Raw genomic sequence first — 22821 nt, forward strand, 5'->3', positions numbered from 1 at the left:
CGTTAAATACTCCTCGAATAGATATTCCTCTGTTGTCTTTGCAGTTCTCGGTCGGCGTTTCGCTTCTTCTTTACGCGTCATAGACGTGATATCGCTCACCGAAAACCATCCTTCATTTTCGGCATCATCTAAGATGTATTTTACCCTGTAACAGTACTTTTGTTTCCGAGCCTTTGTAACGACCCCCTCGACTGCCTTTGGTGCCTTCACCTTCTTTCCACTTTTCCGCTGTTCTGTACCTTGAATCCGCACCAACACTTTATCCCCAACTGCGTATACACTTGGAGGTGATTTGCCTAGCTTTTTGTTAACCATCTTCTGTGCGTATTTCTTCGAAGTCTTTCTGACCTCTTCTCTAATTTCATCGGCAGCTGCTTTGAAAGCTTGAACATCATCCAGGGTTGCACTGTTCTCTTTTGTATCCACCTGAAAAAGACGTAGAAACATTGAGAGTATGAGGCAAACAACGGGAGAGATTTTACTTTCCATGTGGGTCATTCCATGCCAAAACAACACCCCCCCCTTCCAATTTGGCTCATCTTCAGCACACATAGGGCCCATCGAAGAAAATATCACATGAGGAATATTCGAACCTGCCACCTTCGTTTTTTTCGGAGCATTAAGTCGTGATTTCTCGCTCAGGTGTTCAACTATCTTGGAAGCTCAACACAGAATTTTAAGCCAGAATCTCTTTACTGATTTGTCACATGAAAAAGGAGCAAGCAAAAATAAACCCGCTGGACGAAGGATGACTGCATCCCGCATCTAGGAATTATCTATAAAGGATAATCACCCCCATTTATTTTTCGTCCTCCTCCTCATGTTCGTCTTCGTCCTCGGTTGTTGTTCCATCGCCTTTCTTATTCTTTTCTTTACTGCCAGGCAACCAAGGCCCTCGGGCGAAGAACGACTCAAAAGGACAATATTTATCTGAAAAAAGGTACACATGAAAAGTCGTCGGGCAATTTTCCATTGCTTTGTGGAACATGTACCTGACTTCTGTCTTCCCCAAAATATTTTCTGTCCCTCTGATCACAGACGAAAACTTTCATGTCCTACTAGGAATTCCTAGGGGTATTAATTCAGAGGGGGGTATCAGGAGGGGGCAAAATTTGATGGCGATCTCCTGGAGATCTCCAAGTACTGTAGTCTCCTCGGATCATAAAAACCTTTAGGTGTGTACTTACTCTTAAAATCTTCGTGCGGAGAGTTGTTATGCAGTCTTGCGTAGGACGGCAATCCTTCAACCCAATAATGAGCCTTGCCCGTTTGCACAAATTGTGAAATGTCAAACGCGAGTTTCTCTTTTCACGTTCTTTGTACCCTTTCAACCTGAAAACAAAGAACAGGATTATTATTGTCCGTTAAGATTTATTCACAAGCACGAATTTCATATCTGCGGGACCTATAATTTCATGGAGGAGTTCATGGGTTGCAGTAACAACAGGCGATAAATGTAAAGTGACGATTTGGATATAAATTTATTCACTGACAGTCGGACCTACCAGTGGAACTACATATGTCTCCAAGACCCGGAGTTAAATTCATTTTCCCGGGGGGGGGGGTCCTTGCTCAGATTCATTGAAACAAATTCTAATCTGTCCTACTGAACTTGCATTTTTTAAACATTTAAGCGCATTGAAACTAACCTTTCCTTGGGTCTGGGGATGATACGGCCGACCCTTGATGATTTTTACGTTTAACCTCTCTGCTGGTCTGCTAACCATCTTCTTGAGTTCTCCGCCGTTATCGCAATGGATTATTTTGGGTCAGCCGTGTTCAATCTTTTCAGCCACCCTAGGCGACCCTTTGTCGCAAAGTGGCCTCAGCCAAAGATATCTTGAGAAGATGTCGAGCACTGAAAGAACGTAACAGTACTTCATGTCCTCTATTTCTACGGGCATGTTTGAGAAGTTCACAAGGTCCATTTGGATCCGGGCCATCACTGATTTTGCCAGAACAGGCCGAAGCTTTGTTGGAAAAGAGAGGTTTTCGGCTCTGACTCTCTTTCATTTTTGCAAGATATCGACGCACAAGCTTTTCTCCCATCGCACAGTATTGCCTGGATATAACGGCGGATAGTTTCTTGGCAGCGAGTCCTTTATATTTGCCAAAGAAATACCTGACTATAGGCTCAATTTCTGATATCCTCGGAAATATCCTATGTCCACCGACTTCCACAATTCTTTCCTCGTCGTTCCCATTTAGCGGATTGGTTTTTCTCATGATTCGGTACCTGCCAGAAATCTTCTTCTGGTCTGCTTTCATTTCCGCAGGCGTTGAAAGTTCGCGCCATCGTACGTCTCCCGACAGAAAACGATACAACTCCTTATAAACGTCATCATCGATCGGGTAAACCGACGATTTTTTTCAGGTGAATTTCAGCCCTCCCCCTTCCAGGCCGAGTTCTTTGATAGAATTTTTGAAAATACATGTAGGCCTATGTACCCTTTCCCGTGACAAGTGTTTGAAGATGTCTATCTTTTTTTCCAGGAGGCCGAACGTCCATTTATTAACATCAACCTCTAGCAGTAGTCCTAGGCCGGGGCTTGGACTGCTCCAACACTGCCTATCCAGCCTAGCATGGGATAGAGCATTTACCTTCGGCCCTATCTGCGATGAAAAAGCGTGTATTTTGTGCCACCTTGCACGAGCACAGACCCAAGCATATCAATGTGGCCATTGAGGGTATCATCAGCAACTCAGTTGTGTACGAACTTCTTAGAACAGACGCATGAGATTAATCAGTGAACCAATGCATGTACGTACCGTATCGGAACCGGCCAACCCCAATTCACAATGACAAAAGATAACCGAAGAAAGTATAAGGAATGATCGCAATATCTTGACTCGCACGTGTATCGAAACTGTATACACAGTTCCGCTTTCAAAGTTGGCATATTAGAGTTGGAACAAACCGTTCACCGGGTAGAGACATCTTGCGGCTGAGTACTTATCTATCGCCATCAGAGCTGGCATATTGGAATCATGTCCATCAGAGTTGGCACTATTATAGAGTTGGAGCGTAACAGAGTCTCTACCCCCCCCCCCCCCCCCCTCTCCCCCGCACGCCCGCACACACACACTTTTTGTTGACACTGAATCTACTTCTTCTCTCTCAATATCAATATTCTAGACGTAATCTCTTGTTGGTACAGTTATTAATTTCTCTCACGCAGTCGGTGTTTAACCTACCAGTATTCTGGCAATAAATCAAATTACGACTGGAGCCCTGCGTATAGGCGGTTATATCCGCAATAAATGGAGGTTGCAATTTATATGGACGTTACCAATTTTATAAGGAGATTGCAAATTTGGGTGGTTAAATTAAAGACGTTAGAATTTATGACATTAACAAATTTAAGACGTTAGTAATTATAGACATGGCGATTTACGGAGGTTGTGAATTAGGGTCGTAATTGTAAAACAGACGTGGTTTTATACAGACGTGGTTTAATACAGAGGTTGTGTTATACAGTCGTATGTTTAACAGCCGTTGGGTGGCGCTCGTGTCGCTCGTGTCGGAAATGAAGGGAGTAGTTCAGTTAGCGTTAGATTTCTGCCATTAATGACCTCCACGCAGCAGTATCTGTCGCCAAATTAATTAACAACATATCTTGCTGAGTATACAATAGGTGGAAGTGCTCGCCGGGTTTTTCTTACACACGGCAAAGACACCAGTCTCGAAAAACCCAGGCTCCTGCAATGAATAGACAACAACTCCATCCACACACCCGGTTTCGACTTTCTAGATTCAATGGTGAGCAAACGTGCCACCATTGTTGACGGAGACAGACGCCAGACAAGACGTGATGACTAGAGCTTAGAGCTCACCCAGGTGAGCTAAAAACTAACAAAGCTAAATATGTTCGCTGCATAATGATTTACCAACATCCACTTACATGTAATAACAAATTTCAACATCCTAGAAAGGCTAGCTAGGGAGGGGGCACAAAATGTTCCTATCACTATAGCCTTATTCAACCTATTCAAAATCCCTGGGTTTTTCGAGACGCCATGTCTATAATTACTACGTCTTAAATTCGTTAATGTCATAAATTCTAACGTCTTTAATTTAACCACCCAAATTTGCAACCTCCTTATAAAATTGGTAATGTCCATATAAAAATTGCAACCTCAATTTATTGCTGATATAACCACCCATACCTGCGCTGAAAATTATGCGATATTCTGATCTTTGATTTCGGACATCAATAGAAAAAACAGGATCGTTTAACCTACCGAAGGAAGTATTGGTGGCTGGTGAGTCGAAAACTGATTCTTTTCTTACAGGATTTGGAGCAGCCTTCTTGACTAATGGCATAGTGGAAGGAACTGGGGTATGTGGTATCCGAGGCGGATGATGGAAAGGTGATGCTACTCGGTGATTCGACGATAACGCAATAGATGGACCTATGAAGAACACACGTCAAGAAAATGTTATTTGCTATAAAAATGCGTAATACATATGTACATGTGATATTAGTTACATCTCTTCTAAAATAGGTCTTTAGAAACCCCGGACCATAAAACACTGGGCTTGACTGGATTATTAGACTAGACTCACTCTGTGTAATCAGTTGCAACCTCTCTGAGCATCTACAACCTCTCTCTGTCATGCAACCATTTCCTCCGAGCAAATCCCGCCACAGAGTGATGAACGTCTATAAACAAGGCCTTCGTATGACTCGTAATCCAACTGACCGCTTTCTCGCACTGTGAAGAGGCCATGCACGGATTGCTAAGAAGCTACGTTTAAGTTTTCAAACCGATGTTGCATCACTGCTTCCAGCGTTTGATCTGTTGCAGTTGCGTGAAATAAATCGTTGTTTCGCAGAGGATCGCCGCGCCTACCTACCATCCAAGACTTTGCCAGTAGGTGTATTGGGATGAATGTGACCTTCGTTCACGTGCAAGCAATCTGCTCTGTATTCTACATGAAGACGAGCAGTAATTTAAAGGAGAATTGGATTAAAAATCAATAACAATCAATGGTTGTAAGAAGAGCACGTTTTCTCTAAAAAGTAAGTGCAGTTGCGTACTTTTTGCTACGGCTACGTTTGTTTTCATAACTTTTTAATGCAATCGAAAGCATGATATACTACTACATTTCTTGTGTGTGTATTTTGATCTTAATAACTTGCTCCACGGTAAGGTTATTGATTTTGATAGTTCATAAGTCAGTTTTAGTAAACTCGAGAATTGAACATTTCAACGACTTTACATACGACACCATCCGCATGACTTTTTGCATTTCTTTCTCATCTGTATGCTGAATTTACTATTCCATTCACAATAACCACGGGCTTTGTAAACACCGCACGTTGTCTTGGTATCCTCACAAACATCTAAAAATGTAAGATGGCATTTTATTTGTATTTTTAAATCATTTTCTTGCAAAAGCCTAAGCGAATACCACCCGCTATACAGGTTCCAACACCACTTATTTATAGCGACACCCCTGCACCGCAGCAGAACGGTAGATGCAGTAAAGCATTGATTATTTATAATATACGTTGCTGCCGTCTTTGAATACAATATGGAACTGAAGCCAAAGTCATGACTAACCGTTTCGTAGCTTTCCGAAGGGACTCGACCTATTTTGTGGGGTCTTTTGCTCGATTGAAAAAGGGCAAAACTGAGCATGTGCGAGGGGGAAGGGTTTTGATGGTAGTCTGTAGTAATTCATCAGCTATAGGCATATAATGAGCCTGGGTGCGTTTCGCAAGACAATACCCTGTGTGGGGATACCCTTGGTTTTCTGAGAAAATTTTACCGAAAAAAATCATTTTTGGGGGGGTGGGGGCTGGGGTCCTAGGGGTAATAATGTAAATGTTGTTGATGTTTCCAATTTTTTAGCAACTGAATGCGTTTTCTATTATTCCAATTCATTCAGAATACGGGTCAGATGCAAAAGAAAATTGCATTATAGTAATTTTTTACACTTTGCCCAAGTTTTTAATTTTAGCAATTTTTTTACAAAAATCAAAATTGCTCTTTTTCTTTTTTTCTGTGAAATATGCACAACAACATTGGCTATCAATATCACTCATGTTTTTGACCACTAACCTAATGGTTATTGCTTCATTGGAGGTTTTGTTTGAAAAAAATCACATGAAATAGAGTCACGGCATATGTTGCATAAATTTGCATATTTTTCCTAATTAGAAATGAAAGTTTAGTTAATTGGTTACTAGTTAAAACCAATTGTTTGTCTTTACCTTCTTTGGTTATGGGACACCAGGCTTGAGAAAAAAGCACTAAAAATCCTTTAATAGTACAGGACTGGCGCAAAAGGGTGCAAACCAACGACATCTGCACACATGATCAGCTCTGCTCAGTGCGCCATTATGTGTTACGAAATAGTGTCCATGCTTTTCTTGCGGGGTTCGCTTACTCCAAATACCGAAGACAAACTCGCTGACTATACCGATGCGAATTTCTAAGGAGAAGTGTTTGTCGCTTGCGGGTTATTCGACTTGTTTAATAGCGCGTAACTAGACATTTTGCTTTTTTGATATTCTGAACAACAGTGGCGTTCTCAACGATCCTGTCTTCGGGAAATGTATGGGTTCAAATATTACCGTTACCGATATGCATTTCAGTCTAAATCAATATATATTCCTCACTATGCATGCATGCAAATTATATTTTCATCTGATGATTTGCAATTGACTGACACCAGGATATTGTTCTACTTGCAGGAGAAAAAAACCCGTCATGCTCTCAAATAAATTAAATCACTAAATAACAAGTACATAATTTCACTGCCATTTAGATTTTGATTGGACTTTTGTACTCAGCTCCCGGCTTTTAAGACTACAATCAATTATAGTGCAATTGACGTCACGAGCCCTTAATAGAAACACGAGGTACATGTACATACGTCACTATATCACGTCTTTTAAACGGGAGTCAGAAATACACTCGTCCCAAGAACGTACGTAATCATACACTGAACACATGAAGCGCAAAGCCCATTGCAGTAGCATGTCCTGTTACTACATTTACATGTATAAATGGCTACCAGCCAAGTTCGATTATAATTCATCGTACTTATAGTTCCTCCCTAAATACCATAACTGTCTATCGGCTTAGTTAGTGATCCTTGTGTAATGGCATTATTTTTTTTTAAAGATGGTTGAAATTAAGAGAGCTTCCGAAGCCCCATTTTCGCGATCAGTCTAGCTATTGTGTTTAGATTTCCCGTCGCCCACCTTGACATTCTCGTCCCATGTAGCCATCCGGACAAGTACAGAAACATGTCGCTCTGTTGAATCTCCCTCCATTCTTGCAGGCTGCTATCGTACACCCTGAAATTCAGAAACACTCTATTAAGTGATGGGGAACCAAGTATCCTGAAATGTTCTTGACTTGTGCATTCAGTTCTTGCATTAAATATACTGGTCCAGCGGAACTAAGTTATGTTCGTCAACGGCAATATTATCTATACAATGTTTACTCAGTAATTTCCCCTTGCCATTTTCGGTCATGAAAGCTGTATCGTGTCATGTTTTTCAAGATTTGCCCTGAACCTAAAACAGGAGAACACAAGGAATTAAGAGCAAGGTGCGACGGGCTTTGTCTAAAGACAATACACGGTGTATTGGGCTAGGCCTTAATTGCTTGTTGAAAAACAAATCATCCTCAGAATTTCTTAAATATTGCAATCCCCCATTAGGTATGCAGGTCCGGCAGAACAAAGTTATGATCGTGAACAAAATGTTATCGGTCAAAAATACATTTGCCCCCCCTCCCCATTCAACGTTTTAACTCGAAATGTCCGGTACTTTCTACTGTGCACAGATGTGTTTGGTAACAGCGATAATAGCGGGAACAAGTGCCCGCTATCAAATTATAGTCCTCGCTCTAGTCCCCTAGAGTGCCGCCAAAATTATTAAGTTTACTTGAAAATATTAACCAAGAAAAATCTACGCTATACTGCAGTTCAGACTTTAATTAACTGATTTTAGGAAGATTATATTGCGGTGATATATAAGGTAATTACTTACTGCATTTGTTTCCATTGTGAGAGCACGCCCTTAACGATGCTACAATAAGAGAGACGTAACATTATCAGTTACAGACGAACCAATTGCTTTTTTTTCTTTTACTCCTGGTATCTTAGAAGGTATTTTATGTCTTCCAGAAGCCGTGACCAGTGTGAACATCAAACATATTTTTACTAAGGACCAATCTTTGTATACTTATAGCAATGTCGAATCGGCACTTATGTTTTAATAAATGTGTCTGAAAATAACCAAGGATATCTGCCTTCCAAATAGGTGCCTTTAGGGCGGATCTGCAAAAGTGTTTTGGCAAAGGAAAATCTCAAACGAAGCCGTCTGCAATAGGAGTGAGAATCTCGCCAATGAAATCGGACGGCACAGGCAGAGATGGATTGAACATGTCCTCCGGGTGAGGCCAGGCCGCGTATTCTGCCCAACATTGGACTCCCGAAGGAAAGAGGAAACGTGGCTGCCCAAAGGCCCTCCGGAGGAGGACAATGTCCGACGAGATAAATTTGATGCAGCTGACGAGAGACAAGGCGCAACAGGCAGCCAAGAACAGAAGGGGTGGAGGGACCGCGCTGTGGCATTATGTCCCACCAGTGATAAAGAGCCTAAAGTATCTAAAAGGACCAATGAGGTTATTAGGGACAATAAGACCAAGCTGTCAGATGCCCAGTCACCTCCTTTTCTACATAATTGGAATTGTTTCTGTCATGCCAAAGTTTTATCTTGTTCAATAATACCAAAAGCTTATTTAGTTTTGTATTTTCAGCCCTTTCCACATGGCATTATTTTCAAGACAATGGTATATTTTTTCAGCGACCCTGTCTGTTTTTCTCTTTTGCTATGCCTTGTACAAATTCGTGAAGAGCTGCTTTTAATGAAGAAAATGTCTTACAGCACGCATTCCGAAATGACATCTAATAGGTGTGAGGAATATTGGCAACGGATCGGAATCCTTCTGATACGTACCACACAATGCCCTACCAAGACAGAATGCATATCCCGCCGGGCATTTAGAGCAAGCTGGTCCTTTTTCGTACGGCGGCTCATGACCAACATTACCACTAAAAAGGAAACGATAATGTAAACGACGAATTCTCACAGGATATTGGTTAGTTTGCTAATATTGAATAACCTACGGAGTATATCGACATGGCTTATTATAAACCGCGAGATGCGTAATGCGAAATCGCGAGATGCCAACCTCGCTGAGAGTACCATGCGCCGCAGGATGTATAGCAAATGTAGCGTAAAACCGGGTCGAGCGGTAAGGCGTCACCATTACAGAAACAAAGACAATTTCACACCCTGGGCGTCCAAATATCGACGACATTAACTAGTTCGTCAGGTACTATGTCACCACCTATCTGTCACCAATCTTATCCTAATTGACCAAGGAACTAAGAAACTTCATTATCTAATTAATAAGTTTTTATAATAAACTGAACTCATAACTATTTACAGTATTTACATATTTCTACAGCATCATAAGCAAAACACCTACGCACACTGATATCTCCCACATAATCACCACATAATCACCGCATAATTTATCCTTTCTGAAACACACTCGCAAACAAAATGCAAAACAGTATAGGCCCAACAGGCTCGCTTGTGAGGCCTAGTTACAAGAGCCTCCATCAGATAGCCACTGACGCATTGCCAGGGAAGGGTTAGACTACCTTCATACTGAGTTGTTCTAGCGTTCTGCAAAGGGCTTTCCATGAAGACCAGGTCGCCTTTCATGCTTAGCCTTGCTAGCACTGTCCCTTAGTAGAGATTTTAGGATTGAGCTACCTCTCATGCCAAGTCTTGCTGGCATTCTCCAGTGGGTTTGCTTTGAGGTTTACCTCACATGCCATGTCGTGCTGGCAACCATTCTGTTTGCTCCAGCCCGTTCCGCAGATTTTATACCAATATCCTGGTATCAGGGTTGGTTAAGCAAGGTTAGCAAGTGCAACATTACAGCATAGGGGAGGTAGTGTTTAAATAATCTAAAACAAAAGTCCAATTAATTTGACAAAATTGGAACTTATATGTTCCAAAATTCATACAACTCAGTTATAACACCAAATTCTGCTAAAATATCTAAGCATATGGCCAAACAGGGCCTACATCATCTCCCTAAAATTCAACTACTGCTACACCCGTATCTCAAAATATATAGGTCCACCCCATCCATGAATCTCATCGATCTTCAGCTCACTTTATTAACTTAATTATTGCTGTTGTTGTTGTCTGATAACCGTGCACCTGTTATGAGTTTGCACAAAACAAAGGCCTAGCTTCTGAACCCTGAACATAAAGTGTATACTAACTGATAGCGGTAGCCTAATTTTGTTACACAAATTATATGGGACCTGAAAAGGCGAACATTAATGAGACCGAGGCTGCAGTAGGGAACTATCCTTGTTTTGTTTGGCCCGTTGAAATAGACTCCGCTGTGCGATGTGTAGAATCTATATCTTATTACTGGAGACGTCTGGAGAGTAATTTGCTCTATCTCCTCTGAAACCACTGAATGAATTCAAGGAGGATACCGCGGTGACGTCACGGCTTTTCCAAGATGGCGCTGCATATTGTAAACAAACTCGATCCACGGCCAAGGGAAAATCAAGTCATCAAAAAAGTTAAATTTTTCGCATCAAATCAGAGTTATTAGTACTTTTCTGCTTTGAAATAAGTCTTCAGACAATAAGCTATCATTTGAATAATGAAAAGTGATGTTTTGATGGGGAAAAATAGGGTTTTTTAAACCAAATAGCCGGGCACCGATCTTCCAAAATTAGCGATGGTTTCAAAACAGTCTCCCAGATATGGGGCAATCTCTTCATTATCATAATGGGATTTGGAGGCATGTTTACAGATTTTACAAGTTCGAGACCTGTAATACCTAAAACTCGCATAGATCCCCATAGATCCCCTCTATTCGTCGAGTTAGCGCCCCTGTAAGATCATGCATTTTCGGACACTAGAACGAAATCTTCCTGCGGATATCGCGGTTTCGGTGATGATTTAAGGAGAAATTGACTGTTCTTCGAGTTGTATGGGACAGAAATGAGTTCATACTTCATGAATACATGAATATATTATGATATGGGCGGGCTTCTAAGTCAAAACAATAACAAACTCAACTGCATCTCTACTGTATATTGCGTAGTGCATTGCCTAGTGTATTTCGTAGTGTATTTTAGCGGAGACATTATTTCCGCAATTTGGCCACGCCAAACGTCTTTTTTATTCGTGGAAGTTAATCTGCTCTGTAAATTTTATTTTACAGAGGAAGAATCCATACTAGGTATTGCAATATTTCATGTCGATTGGTGTTTTTGTGTACAGGAGCGCACCAGACAGTGAGGCGTGGAGATGTGTTCAGTGCTGGTGCTGTCAGTAGACTGAATCTGATTGGCCATAGCGATCACTAATATGGGTCGGGATCACGTGATGTGACGTCACCGCGGTATCCTCCTTGGAATGAATTGGCCATGTTAAGGGTTAATTAGGGGTATTTGGACGTCCCGAAGACGATCCGCTATATTTTGAAACCAAATTTTCATCGGAATATGCTGTTTTTCGTGATTTTTGCCCTATGAATGGGCCACCTCCATCATCAGCAAGTGCTGCTATCTATGAGGAAAATATGTAAGTTACTTGACCTGCCAGGCAGCCTCAGAGCTGTTTTCAGCAGTTAGGGCACTCATACCCAGGATTAGACTTGCGCCGTCCGACGCCAACTTGCCGTTCACCCTACAACGAATACAGTTCCCAGTGCGCGTTGCCTACTCAATTACAATCAGCAAGGCCCAATGAAAAACATTCAATAGACCAGGCATATACCTGCCCGCCCCGGTCTTCTCACGGTGTATTCCTGTTTCGCCTATTCCTGTTCCGCCTATTCCTGTTCCGCCTATTCCTGTTTCGCCTAATTCCTTATTCGCCTATTCCTGATTCGCCTACTTCCTGTTTCGCCTACTTCCTGTTTCGCCTATTCCTGTTTCGCCTAATTCCTGTTTCGCCTGTTCCTATAGCTAACCTCCCCACAGACGTAGGAATATGAACCGTCCCTTACTATAGTCGAAGAGCAAGATTTATATGTGGTTCATATTGATAGTACGTGGATATGTATTGTCCTAAAGAATTCACTAATTCGAATGATAATCCTTAAGTTTTATTCTATTTGTCATTGTACTATGCCCTTTGGTGCGACAATAATTGGTCTGATGAATGACGATATCGTCATAAGCTGCACGTGAAATCATATATCATGATATGTATTTTCAACCTTGTTTGACTTGATATGTGCTGTACCTACATGTATATTATGACATGGGTTTTACAGCTGATTTGGATCAAATAATTATGAGAATGTACAGTATTATGTATTTTTGTCAAGAACTCATGAATTCCTGTTTTTATAAAATAAACGACTGCTTTACTCTACTTAATCTATAGTCTTTACTGTGTGTCAGTATGGTCATATGGTCAAATAAGTCCCGGACTGTCCCCGGTTTCAAGGTAACTCTTTCAAAACGGTCATGGCATGGTTTGTTAACAAAGTTGATGGCATTTGATTCGTCAAATTGTCATCACATCGTTAACATCATCCAATTGTCCCCTCACATTTTCCCCATAAAATGGACATGCATCCCTAAGGTTCCCCGTGGGAGAGTCGACTTATTGTAGGGGTACTGGAAAGTAGGCGAAACAGGAAGTAGGCGAAACAGGAATAGGCGAAACAGGAAATAGGCCAAACAGGAAATAGGCCAAACAGGAATAGGCGAAACAGGAATAGGCGGAACAGGAATAGGCGAAACAGGAATAGGCGAAACAGGAATTTTGTAGGCGATTTTGTAGGAATAGGCGAAACAGGAATAGGCGAAACAGGCATAAACCCTTCTCACATGGCCAACTCTATGTCGCCTTCTCTGGTGCTAGGACATTCAACAACATACACGTCAAAGTCGACAACAACAGCAACCAAGGACTACGATAGGACAAAACCATAACACGGAACGTTGTCTTCAAAGAAATACTGTAGATCAATCTATGACATTTTACGCACACCATCACATTCTCGGCAAGATACCGGTACGCAAAAAACGCTCCTAACAACTTCACCACAAATGAAACTGACACTTTATTTTATATAAGCTCCCTCAACCACCATGCAGAGCACGGGTTAAGCTAGTTTAACCTAATTTATAGCCTAGTTTCGATGGTCAGACTATCCCGCGCTATTTTTAGGGATGACCAGACGTTCACCAGGTGAAAATAATCTTGATACATGCAGCATCCTGAACCTCGTGGTATTATACTCACAATATATTTTGATAAGTTGCAAAAACCTTTGTGGTCAAGATGAACATGCAATTGCATGTAAGCTTTGTATTGTCTTCGGCCCTACTATTGAGAAGTGGACAGCAGCATTTGAAAGTGTGATTGTCATGGTCCAGGGAAGTAGAAAATCTTGTGGCAGAAAATAGTCACTACTCATCTCGTGATTTCACGATTTCTCTTCTCGTGGTTTATAAGAAGCCTATCGGCATTATTTTCAAGCTCTTACCGCTGTCAATTGGCACTACACTACAGTGAGTCGCAGTTTTATCACCACACCCTTCCGCCACGTTTCAGGGCTAAGCATGCTAATAATTATTGGATCCCGAATCCACGCCGGTGAACAGATCAGGCTCGATTATAAACTTCATCAGAAACAGCTTTATATATGATATAAGAGGAAACCACATTCTGATTGCACAGATAGCAACCCTAGTGGAGAGTGTGACCACGCACTGATTTTTGGCTCACCGTAGGGGAGCCTATACAATACTGCAGTGTCCGGCGCCCATCGTCGTAGTCGTCGTAGTCGTCTTCGCCGTCCGTTTCCTGTTTCAAAAACAGTGGCACGTTTCTTAACTGCTAGGGCTATCAACTTGAAACCTTGTACACAAGACCCCCGGTCTTATTCTTGACTTGGCCACCAGGGGGCAAAACATGAAATCGTAAAAAGTGCCATAAGTCCTGAACTAAAAAGTACAATATCTCGCTTATTAGTGACTTGTTTTCGATGATATTTTTATGGTAGGTACTCCAATCTAAGATACATCACATTTCATACCGACTTTGGTTTGATACATATAGCATGTTTCTGAACCAGGATGAATTCCTAACCACCAAATACCTTTACGGTGAGCACAATGGCCTTTGGCCGTTTCATTCTAAAAGTACTACGTTTTAGCGGAGTCTTTCAAATAAATTCTGGTTTTAGTGACCAACGCTGCTTGGCAAATTTATAGTGATGCGGCGCGGAGCCTACGGATTGATGCATGGCAACGGTTTGTGTGAAGCTTGAATTATATTATGACATCAACTTAACAGTCTCGCCCGGTAGTATGTAAACACTGAAACATTTCAAAAGAAACAGGTCAAACGAAACGAGTCAAATAAATGGTCAAAACGTGAAATTGAAAATGCACTATGTGGATATATCGTTTTTCAAGGCTTTGTTTTGTATTTTTACCGCATAAAAGCCACAGAAATTCAAACAGAAAGCGATTAATCATAAATAAATTTACCACAGTCCGTTTAGCTCTTTCACAATTTAGATAAACCGGTATTTCCCCACGTAACCTCGTAACCTGCCCCAATATTTAGCGCTATCGTATACTTTAACGACAATAACGACGATTTATTGGAACACGTTGAATTGAACATGTCCAATTTTGCCTTGAACTCTTTCGAACGTAGCACTCAGACACGGAGCATCAGCAGATCAGAGGTCATTGCATTATTCATGTTATTCCGCATTTCATCGGGCATTTCCCTGCCCTAATTGGCCGCCATTATTGCCGAATGTGCTGGATCCATTCATTTCATTATTACAAGATGTTCAAAGCATATATTGATGCGAAACTTTAAGACATGATAAGGATGGTTCATTCAAACATTTCAATTGTAATTGTTTAATTTAAAACGCCATAACCTTTTATTATTTCGTTCCCAAAGTGAGTACGAATCTGTGGCCGCGGCCATTTTCAGTTCAATTACACTGCGCGATCGCAATGCATAATGTACAGTGATTCGTCAACATGGAAGCCAATTCGGGCAGAGATAATATTTTGAATATTAACTCTGCTTTTGGAGATTGGCACGGGGACGAGGCCGATTTACTTATTGCGCTGAAAATGTGGAATGCCAAGGCGGGTCGCCGTGTTGCAAACAATTTACCAAATTCATCGCCTAAAAATCGATCCAGACTATCGCAGTACGCAAATAGAATTATTGTAATCATTATAACAGTTCATGAGTATAATTGTTCAGTAATATTCATTTTTATGCCATATTTTTATTTTTGACTCGTTTCGTTTGACCTGTTTCTTTTGAAACGTTTCAGTGTTTACATACTACCGTCTCGCCCAGCGTCCTGTGGCCGGCCTTGTGGCAAATCAGCAACCAGTTAGATAATGGTAGTGCTGTTCACAATCCGTAGTAAGTACAGACCTTTTACAAGTATTATGGAATATGCGAAAACAGGTGATAATAAAAAAAGATGATGTTATGAAAATATTTTCATTTCATTAGGTAATAATGAGTAAAGGCAGCCTCTGGATACAATAACATGTTTCCAGCAGAAAAAAAACACTGGCATTCTCGTGCAAATGTCGAAACAGTATTAAAGAAATCCAACGCCAACATTTACCACCGCAGAACTGTGGAACCCAGAACAGCCTACCTGTGTCACAATATAGTAAACCTACCCTGGGGCATAGTCACAGTAAACGACAGCCATTGAATTCTTTCCGCTGCACTTGTTCTGTCCACATCCGATAAACCTCGCTTTGGCCCAGACCACCTCTGTGTAATGTCCGCAAACTCTATTCTTCTTGCAGCGATTTTTGTCATAATCGTAGTCTTTAACCTCGTCGAACCATGCTTTCACGGACCTGGGGAGATATGTTGAATATTTTTTTGAAGACAGAACTAAGTAAAAGCCAACATCTTGGACAAATCCTGCATTCAAAAATGGTGATAAAGTCGAAAATGCGATCATGAACAAAAGCGGAAACAGAAACAGATACAAATCCGTTAACAAAGATGATGATTGACTTTGGCGATGATGACAATGATAATGACTAGGACGAAGACGGTGCACTTCAGTTACGACTCTGTCTTTGGGTATTCCCCTTTAGATTGCGGAAGGCCACTCGGTACGTCGACAGTAGATTTTGTCCCAATATGAAACTCGCACTCTCTGTATGTCATACAGCCATCATGAAGACTGTTATGCTGCGATCACCGCGGACGAAGGTTTTGTTGCAAGGGCATTTTTAAATGACTGCACTCCTCAAAATGTTTTTTTCTTCTTAACCAAAGACCTTTCGGGATTTTCATTTGACCGAAAACCTCTAGGGAGTGCATTCTGAGGTTCTTTTAAAAGCTCAGAAATCTTTATTTCTTTGAGTGTTCTGTCGAGCCAGCGTGCACACAATTGGAGTATTTTCTAGAACCTTGCGGCATAAACAAAAAAAACACAAAAGTGACTCCAGACGACACCTTGCTTGATGGAAAAACATTGCTATATTGTGCCTCCGTGTTTCCAAGGAAATTATCTCGATACATCCATGGTGTTGCCTTGATTGTTCGTGAAAAGAGAGGGCATGTTCCTTGCTGTAACAACGCATCGGAGTTAACAGCACGGTTCTGTCAGATGCCTGAAAGTAACGTCTTCCTATTTTAGGTGCTGCAGTCGGCTTTAGCAGTTAAAGCCTCATTCGTACGATCGTAACCTAGGACGGTAAGCGACCAGCTGGGTAAGATTCTCATCTGAACGAGCTTTTCCGTCACACGTGTTTTAAAGTTTAGTTTTAAATAACCTATCCCAATGAGAGAATGTCCGGGGGACAAAAGAGTCTATTGTACGATGTTTCAATCAATCTCTGAAGTATCGACGGTCTAATTATACAACATACCCTCATCTGAAAACATAGGGATCGGTCCTTCTTTAAAGGGTAACTCGTGTCAAATTTCACCATATAATGTTTCAGCTGTTTTTGACAAATGACTACGTCACTTTCTCATATATCGGTAAGGTTTTCGAATCGAAATGCACATTTTCTAGAAATTGATGGTTTAATCCCGCCCGGACGGCTCGCTTCGATGCCGTTTTCTTTGATGACGTCACAACATGAACATTTTCGCGGTCGCGGTGGTTTACATTCAGCGATTTTATAATAAATCTAATCAAAAATGGAAAATTTGAGCTTTACATTTGTGATCAACAATCAAAACGGACGTATTTCCGCAAAGTTGTAAATCACATCATAGTATCACTTTAAGGGTTGACCATAGGCACCACCATTTTGGCTAGAACTTGAAATCCTAAAGCAATTACAACCTTTTCAAAACAAACGCCAATGCCAATTTCAAGGGTGCGAGTCAGTTCTTTGTTTTTCAGAGAACCGCCTCCGGGATTTTAAAAGGGCACTCACTGCATTTTGGAGGAGTTTTAATTGCTTTAGGATTTCAAGTTCTAACCAAAATGGCGGTACCTATACCTAAAACATGAAAACCTGCCAATATTTCACTGCCAAAAACATTATGAATGCGTCTCTAAGGGTCATTTCAAGGTAGGCTAGCATATTGAAGAAGCAATCACCTATAATTTAGTAAATGGTGATTTTATTTGCAGCTTTTTCAAACGTTTTGAAAGGAACCAGTTTTGAACCCACCTTGCATTGAATTTTATTAGATAATCTTAAATTCTGGTTGAAAAGTTATTCGTTTGACCAATGAGACGAAGATTGAGTTGGATTATTACAACAATGGATAAAATGAAACTGTGGAGTGAGACCCTTTGAGTAATGTATGCATGATTTATAATCCATTGCTGATTCTTGCTATTTTATATCGACAGTAGATCTGGTCTCGCCAGGCACTACAATCTAATTAGCTACAGAGACAAAGGAAGGGGGCTTTCTTATTAGGCAAGTACGCGTGATCATCAGGAGACTGGTGCCGAGAGGCACAGGTAGATTTTTTGATAGCTAGTGATCCAATATCATTACATCTCCCTTTAATCAATAATAAAAGTGTGTTGAATCGAAAACACGGCAAATCTAATGTAAAACGGGGTATTTGTAGCCCTTTTTTCACCTTTAATTTTGGTTAGGCAAGAGATTTCCAGGCAGATTCTCTAAAACCGGCCTGCACCTTGTAGTGGGACCTCTTCCAATTTTACAGCCTGTAATTCAGGACATTTAATCTAAAACAATGGGGACTCCCTAATCAGAGTTCCAAGTTCCATGAAGTTCCAAGTTTCAAGTTCCAAGTTCAAGGGGGGTCATCTCAGAAATGCATTCAATGCCAAAATTCATGATTTCTCGATATATTTAATGTAGGTGGCACTTTACTATGCTGATATCTCACAGTTCTTATTGTTGGGAAGTTAAAGGGACTTCCTCCGATAGGTGGCGCCTGACTACATTGACCTTGTGCTGTATCATTTGAAGGGGTCTCTGACTGGGAGTTGATGTTAAAGGGAAACAATGCTGTGGACTTCTTCCGATAGGTGGCGCTTGACTACATTTACCTTCTGATAAATCATTTAAAGGGGTCTCTCACTGTGAGTTAGAGTGTAAAGCTTGAAAATATACAGTCCCTGTATAATGAACAAGCGGGGAAAAAACTCATTGATAAGATCATGCCGTCATCCGGGCACTTACTCCAGCGGAGGGTCTAAATTGGCCAATTTGAACTCTGGAAATAGCCCCGGGGCATAAAATTCTATTCAATGCAATGCTGGCAACGTCCAATGTATCGGTATGTAAAATGTATCGGCTCCCACTTGCAATCCTCAACTCAAGAACATTGACAAGAGAATAAATCTTACCTTTATTTATGCCTTACAATTTAATACATCTTAGAATTATAACTATTATAAAAGATTTAATTAAACCCTTTCCATCTGTCTTTGATCAACAGGAAGTTTCAATTTTGTCACTACAAGTTACAACTGCTTATAAACTTGCTCTTTGGTGGTAAAGAATCTGCAAATAAGCTGTCAAGATTGATTGATGAGTAAGGAAGCCTGTTCAGATGCTTGCTAAGGCTGGCCCAAATTAATTGTCTGTTAGCAGTAACCCTACTCAAGGTATTCATACAGGGTAGGTAGGTTTTTTCTTAATTTTCAGTGATTTTAGTGGTCAAAATCATAGAAAAACTCCAAGATGCTAAAGAAAATTACTAAAATGCCAATAAAACTTTTGGGTATGAATGATTTTGGTGGGTCAGTTGGGGTGACGGCAAACAAACAATAAATTTGGGCCAGCCTAATTTTGGGCCTGGCAGACATTGTCAGAGGAAGGATTGGGGGTTGGCAAAATGGCAAGAGAAGGAAGAGTTAAAGGGAGACTATAGGCAGCAGTTAGGTAGGCACGTTAAAGTTAGAAAAAGTTGCCAATAGGGGTCTCCCACATCTCACAGTACATCGAAACTATATTCATGATTGTATGAGGAACGGTACCTGGGCGAGCCCTCTGTTACATCATATGGAGCAAAAAAAACGGAGTTCAAAACTCGCATGACTTCAAAAAGAACTTCTTTGTTCCCTCTCGGTGCAAACTGTGGAGAACACTGACCGTTCAGAATTTGCATCACAAACAGAACGTCCACACTTTTGTTGCAAAAAAGTGTGGGATACACGGAAAGACCCCCCCCCCTCCGTTGCATGGTGTGGAGAACACTGACAAGGTTAAAAGCACAACAAAAAGAATTGCTGCCCCCATCGCACTTCCATCACAAGGTAAATGTATTAAAGCGCCACCTATCGGAGGAAATCGACAGCATTGTTTCCCTCTAACATTAACTCCCAGTGACAGACCCCTTTAAATGATGCATCACAAGGTTAATGTAGTCAAGCGCCAACTATCGGAGGAAATCGACAGCATTGTTTCCCTCTAACATTAACTCCCAAGGACAGACCCCTTTAAATGATGCATCACAAGGTAAATGTAGTCAAGCGCCACCTATCGGAGGACGTCTACAGCAATGTTTCCCTTTAACATTAACTCCCAGCGAGAGATCCCTTTAAATGATGTATCACCAGGTCAATGTAGTCAAGCGCCACCTATCGGAAGAAGTCTACAGCATTGTTTCCCTTTAACTTCCCAACAATAACAACTGACATTTCCAGAAAGTGAGACATCAGCGTATACATTACGTCTATCAAGAAATCATGAATTTTGAGATGCCCCCCCCCCCCCCCCTGGTACTTGGAACTTGGAACTTGGAACTTCATGGAACTTGGAACTCTGATTAGGGAGTCCCAAAACAATGTCTCTGAGAGACAATACAAGACTAATATCAAAAGATACACAAACGGTATTTATTACACATGAGTGATGTTTGATGCAATCACTCACCAACAATCAGACTTTTTTCAAACTGGTGTAAAACACAAATTTCTATTAACCAAATCTATTGTGCGATAGACGCTGTGTCAGACAACAACTTGCGATATTCTGACTCGACTGACGAACTTGTCGTGCACTAATAAAAAAGTATGGGTCATGTTTCAACACCAACTATGGCTGGCATCACTTGATGGTAATGCAATGTACCATGAGAAATGTTGCTATCTAGTCAATGGTGTGGCTTTAACTGGAGACACCAGTAGCTTTGAAAATATTCTATTTTGAAATAATGTTAGAATTAACTAGTATATGAAACCTCAAATGTATCATTGTTGGTTCATAAAGGGTTGACATTGTATCTAAATCAGATAGATTAATGAAATAATATTATACAAATATAAGAATGAAGAAACCTAGTATCTTCATCATTTATGAAAGGATACATATCGAGCTATTTATAGGGGCTACAAATACCCCGAACCAACGGGTTACAAATAACCCGCGGTACCTTGGTCAGAAAAGTGTCTCTGAAAAATTTGCTTTAAATAATGACATAAAATGCCGCATACAACATTCTCTAAACTCAATACTGATCACCAGAACCAAGTTTCAATGTATATATTAATGCCCTTTAAGAGTGGAATATTCATACCTGCAAAAATTTCGATCTCAACTTTTATTGTGCATGTGTCGATTTGTTTACTTCTTATAAGACCCCCTTTAGGAGGGGCTCTTAAGATACACGTGTGTGCGGGAGTAGATAATGTAAATGAAGTGAAATAAAGAGAGTAAATATTGTATATCCAACAAACAATTTTTTTTGGTAAATTTCTGAATTAACTCCGTTGAGTTTACCGATTTCTCCGCGATCTTCCGGTGGTGGTTGCTATCCCATTGGTTGAAATTAAGTTAAATCTTCATGGGAATTCGCTACATCATATGCCTAAGAAATTGGCCAATTATATTAATATTTTTATCAGAGAAATATCCGTCCTAAATAATGACAGAAAAGGGTGGTTTATTTCAATTTTGTGTCGACATGGTCGAGGTCACGTGACATAAAACAAAACAATCGCACACACCCGTCCAAAAAAGGCACTTTAAGAAAAACAAATACGTTTTTCCAGCTTAAAACCACACTGACGACAAAGTTATATTGGTCTTCTACCCAAATCTGAAGTATCAAAATGAATCACAAACCAGAACTAGCTCTATTTAGCAAAAGTTGCGTGAAAAATTCGGGTGAGCGACATTCTGCACCCTAGCGGCCAATAATTAAACTACTTTCAGCCGTCTGCTCCAATCGTCACCGAACGAAGACACATCCTCATCGTATTCAATTCAATTTCTCGTTTGTTCAACTTTTAGAAGCATTTTCAAAGTGGTAAAGGTATCTTGCTAATAATTACAATCATACAGAACATATATGTCCTAAAATTTCTGCAAACAAATTCATCTGAAAGTAGTAAAAGTGTGTTATTAGTAAAACGCAGTCACAACCATTCAATTTCAATTCAATCATTCTCTTCAGCTGTCCAGTCACACCCAGACTGCACTGCCCAACCTGAACAAACATTATTAAGTCAAAATGGCAAAATCAGTGACTTCAGATCACAGTTATGCAGCTGCTGTCAAGAAAGGCCGAATTCCTCAGAAAATGGATGTGTATGATTATGTCATTGTCAAAACTGAAGTGTACAAAAATGTACCAATAATAATAAAGAAAATATGCAGAAGGGAGTCCAACCCATTCCAATCAGACAACAAACCTGAACAGAAGGAGCAAGCCTGCTCCCCTTTTGATCCCAAACCCAGTAATGCAGCTGTTGTCAAGAAAGGCAGAATTGCTCAGTTTCCCCAGAACTCGGATGTGTATGTTCAAACTGATAGTCATGCAACTGAAGTGTACAGAAAAAAAATCAACAAAAGGGAGTCCAACCCACGCCAATCAGACAAACATATCCTACAGCATATCCTACAGCCAAACCTCGAGAACAACTGTCCTCTACCATGTTCACCTTCTGGTGAAAGCCACAAAACAACGACCTGTCCCATAGGCCAACCTGAAAATTGTCCTCAAGATGGTGGTCAAACAGATAAGCACACCTGCCCCCTACCTGTAAATAAACAGAATGACCAGGAGCAAGCTTGTTTACAATCAGTAAATCATATCATTATCAATGAAATTATGTCCACAACTCACCAGGAATGTATCTCAACAGATTTATCTCAACAAGATATTTTCAAGCAGCCATTTGACAGTGTCATTGGAATTAGAAATAACGAATTTCAACTATACAATGTGCCCGGAGATGGCAACTGTTTTTTCCATTGCCTGACTTTGGCTTTGAATGGTTACAAATCAGACGAGATCACAAGGAAATATCGTCTTGCTATCT

The 22821-nt window shown here is 40.7% G+C and overlaps 1 protein-coding gene across 2 annotated transcripts in view; it reads right to left on the bottom strand.

Annotated features, from left to right (window-relative positions):
* Positions 1-22821, bottom strand: part of LOC135486145 (multiple epidermal growth factor-like domains protein 6) — a 42214-nt gene that overhangs the window by 3830 nt on the left and 15563 nt on the right. The window contains exons 3-9 of one of the 2 annotated variants that reach the window (XM_064768690.1): positions 15770-15955; positions 8985-9079; positions 8013-8051; positions 7218-7313; positions 5229-5348; positions 4859-4933; positions 4243-4413 (exon numbers count right to left, since the gene is read on the bottom strand). In XM_064768690.1, the coding sequence (XP_064624760.1) occupies positions 4243-4413; positions 4859-4933; positions 5229-5348; positions 7218-7313; positions 8013-8051; positions 8985-9079; positions 15770-15955 (782 nt within the window). The remainder of the gene's footprint in view (positions 1-4242; positions 4414-4858; positions 4934-5228; positions 5349-7217; positions 7314-8012; positions 8052-8984; positions 9080-15769; positions 15956-22821) is intronic. The other variant, XM_064768691.1, reaches the window with a different exon arrangement.

Source organism: Lineus longissimus, chromosome 4 (genome assembly GCF_910592395.1).
Source record: "Lineus longissimus chromosome 4, tnLinLong1.2, whole genome shotgun sequence".
Lineage (NCBI taxonomy): Eukaryota > Metazoa > Nemertea > Pilidiophora > Heteronemertea > Lineidae > Lineus > Lineus longissimus.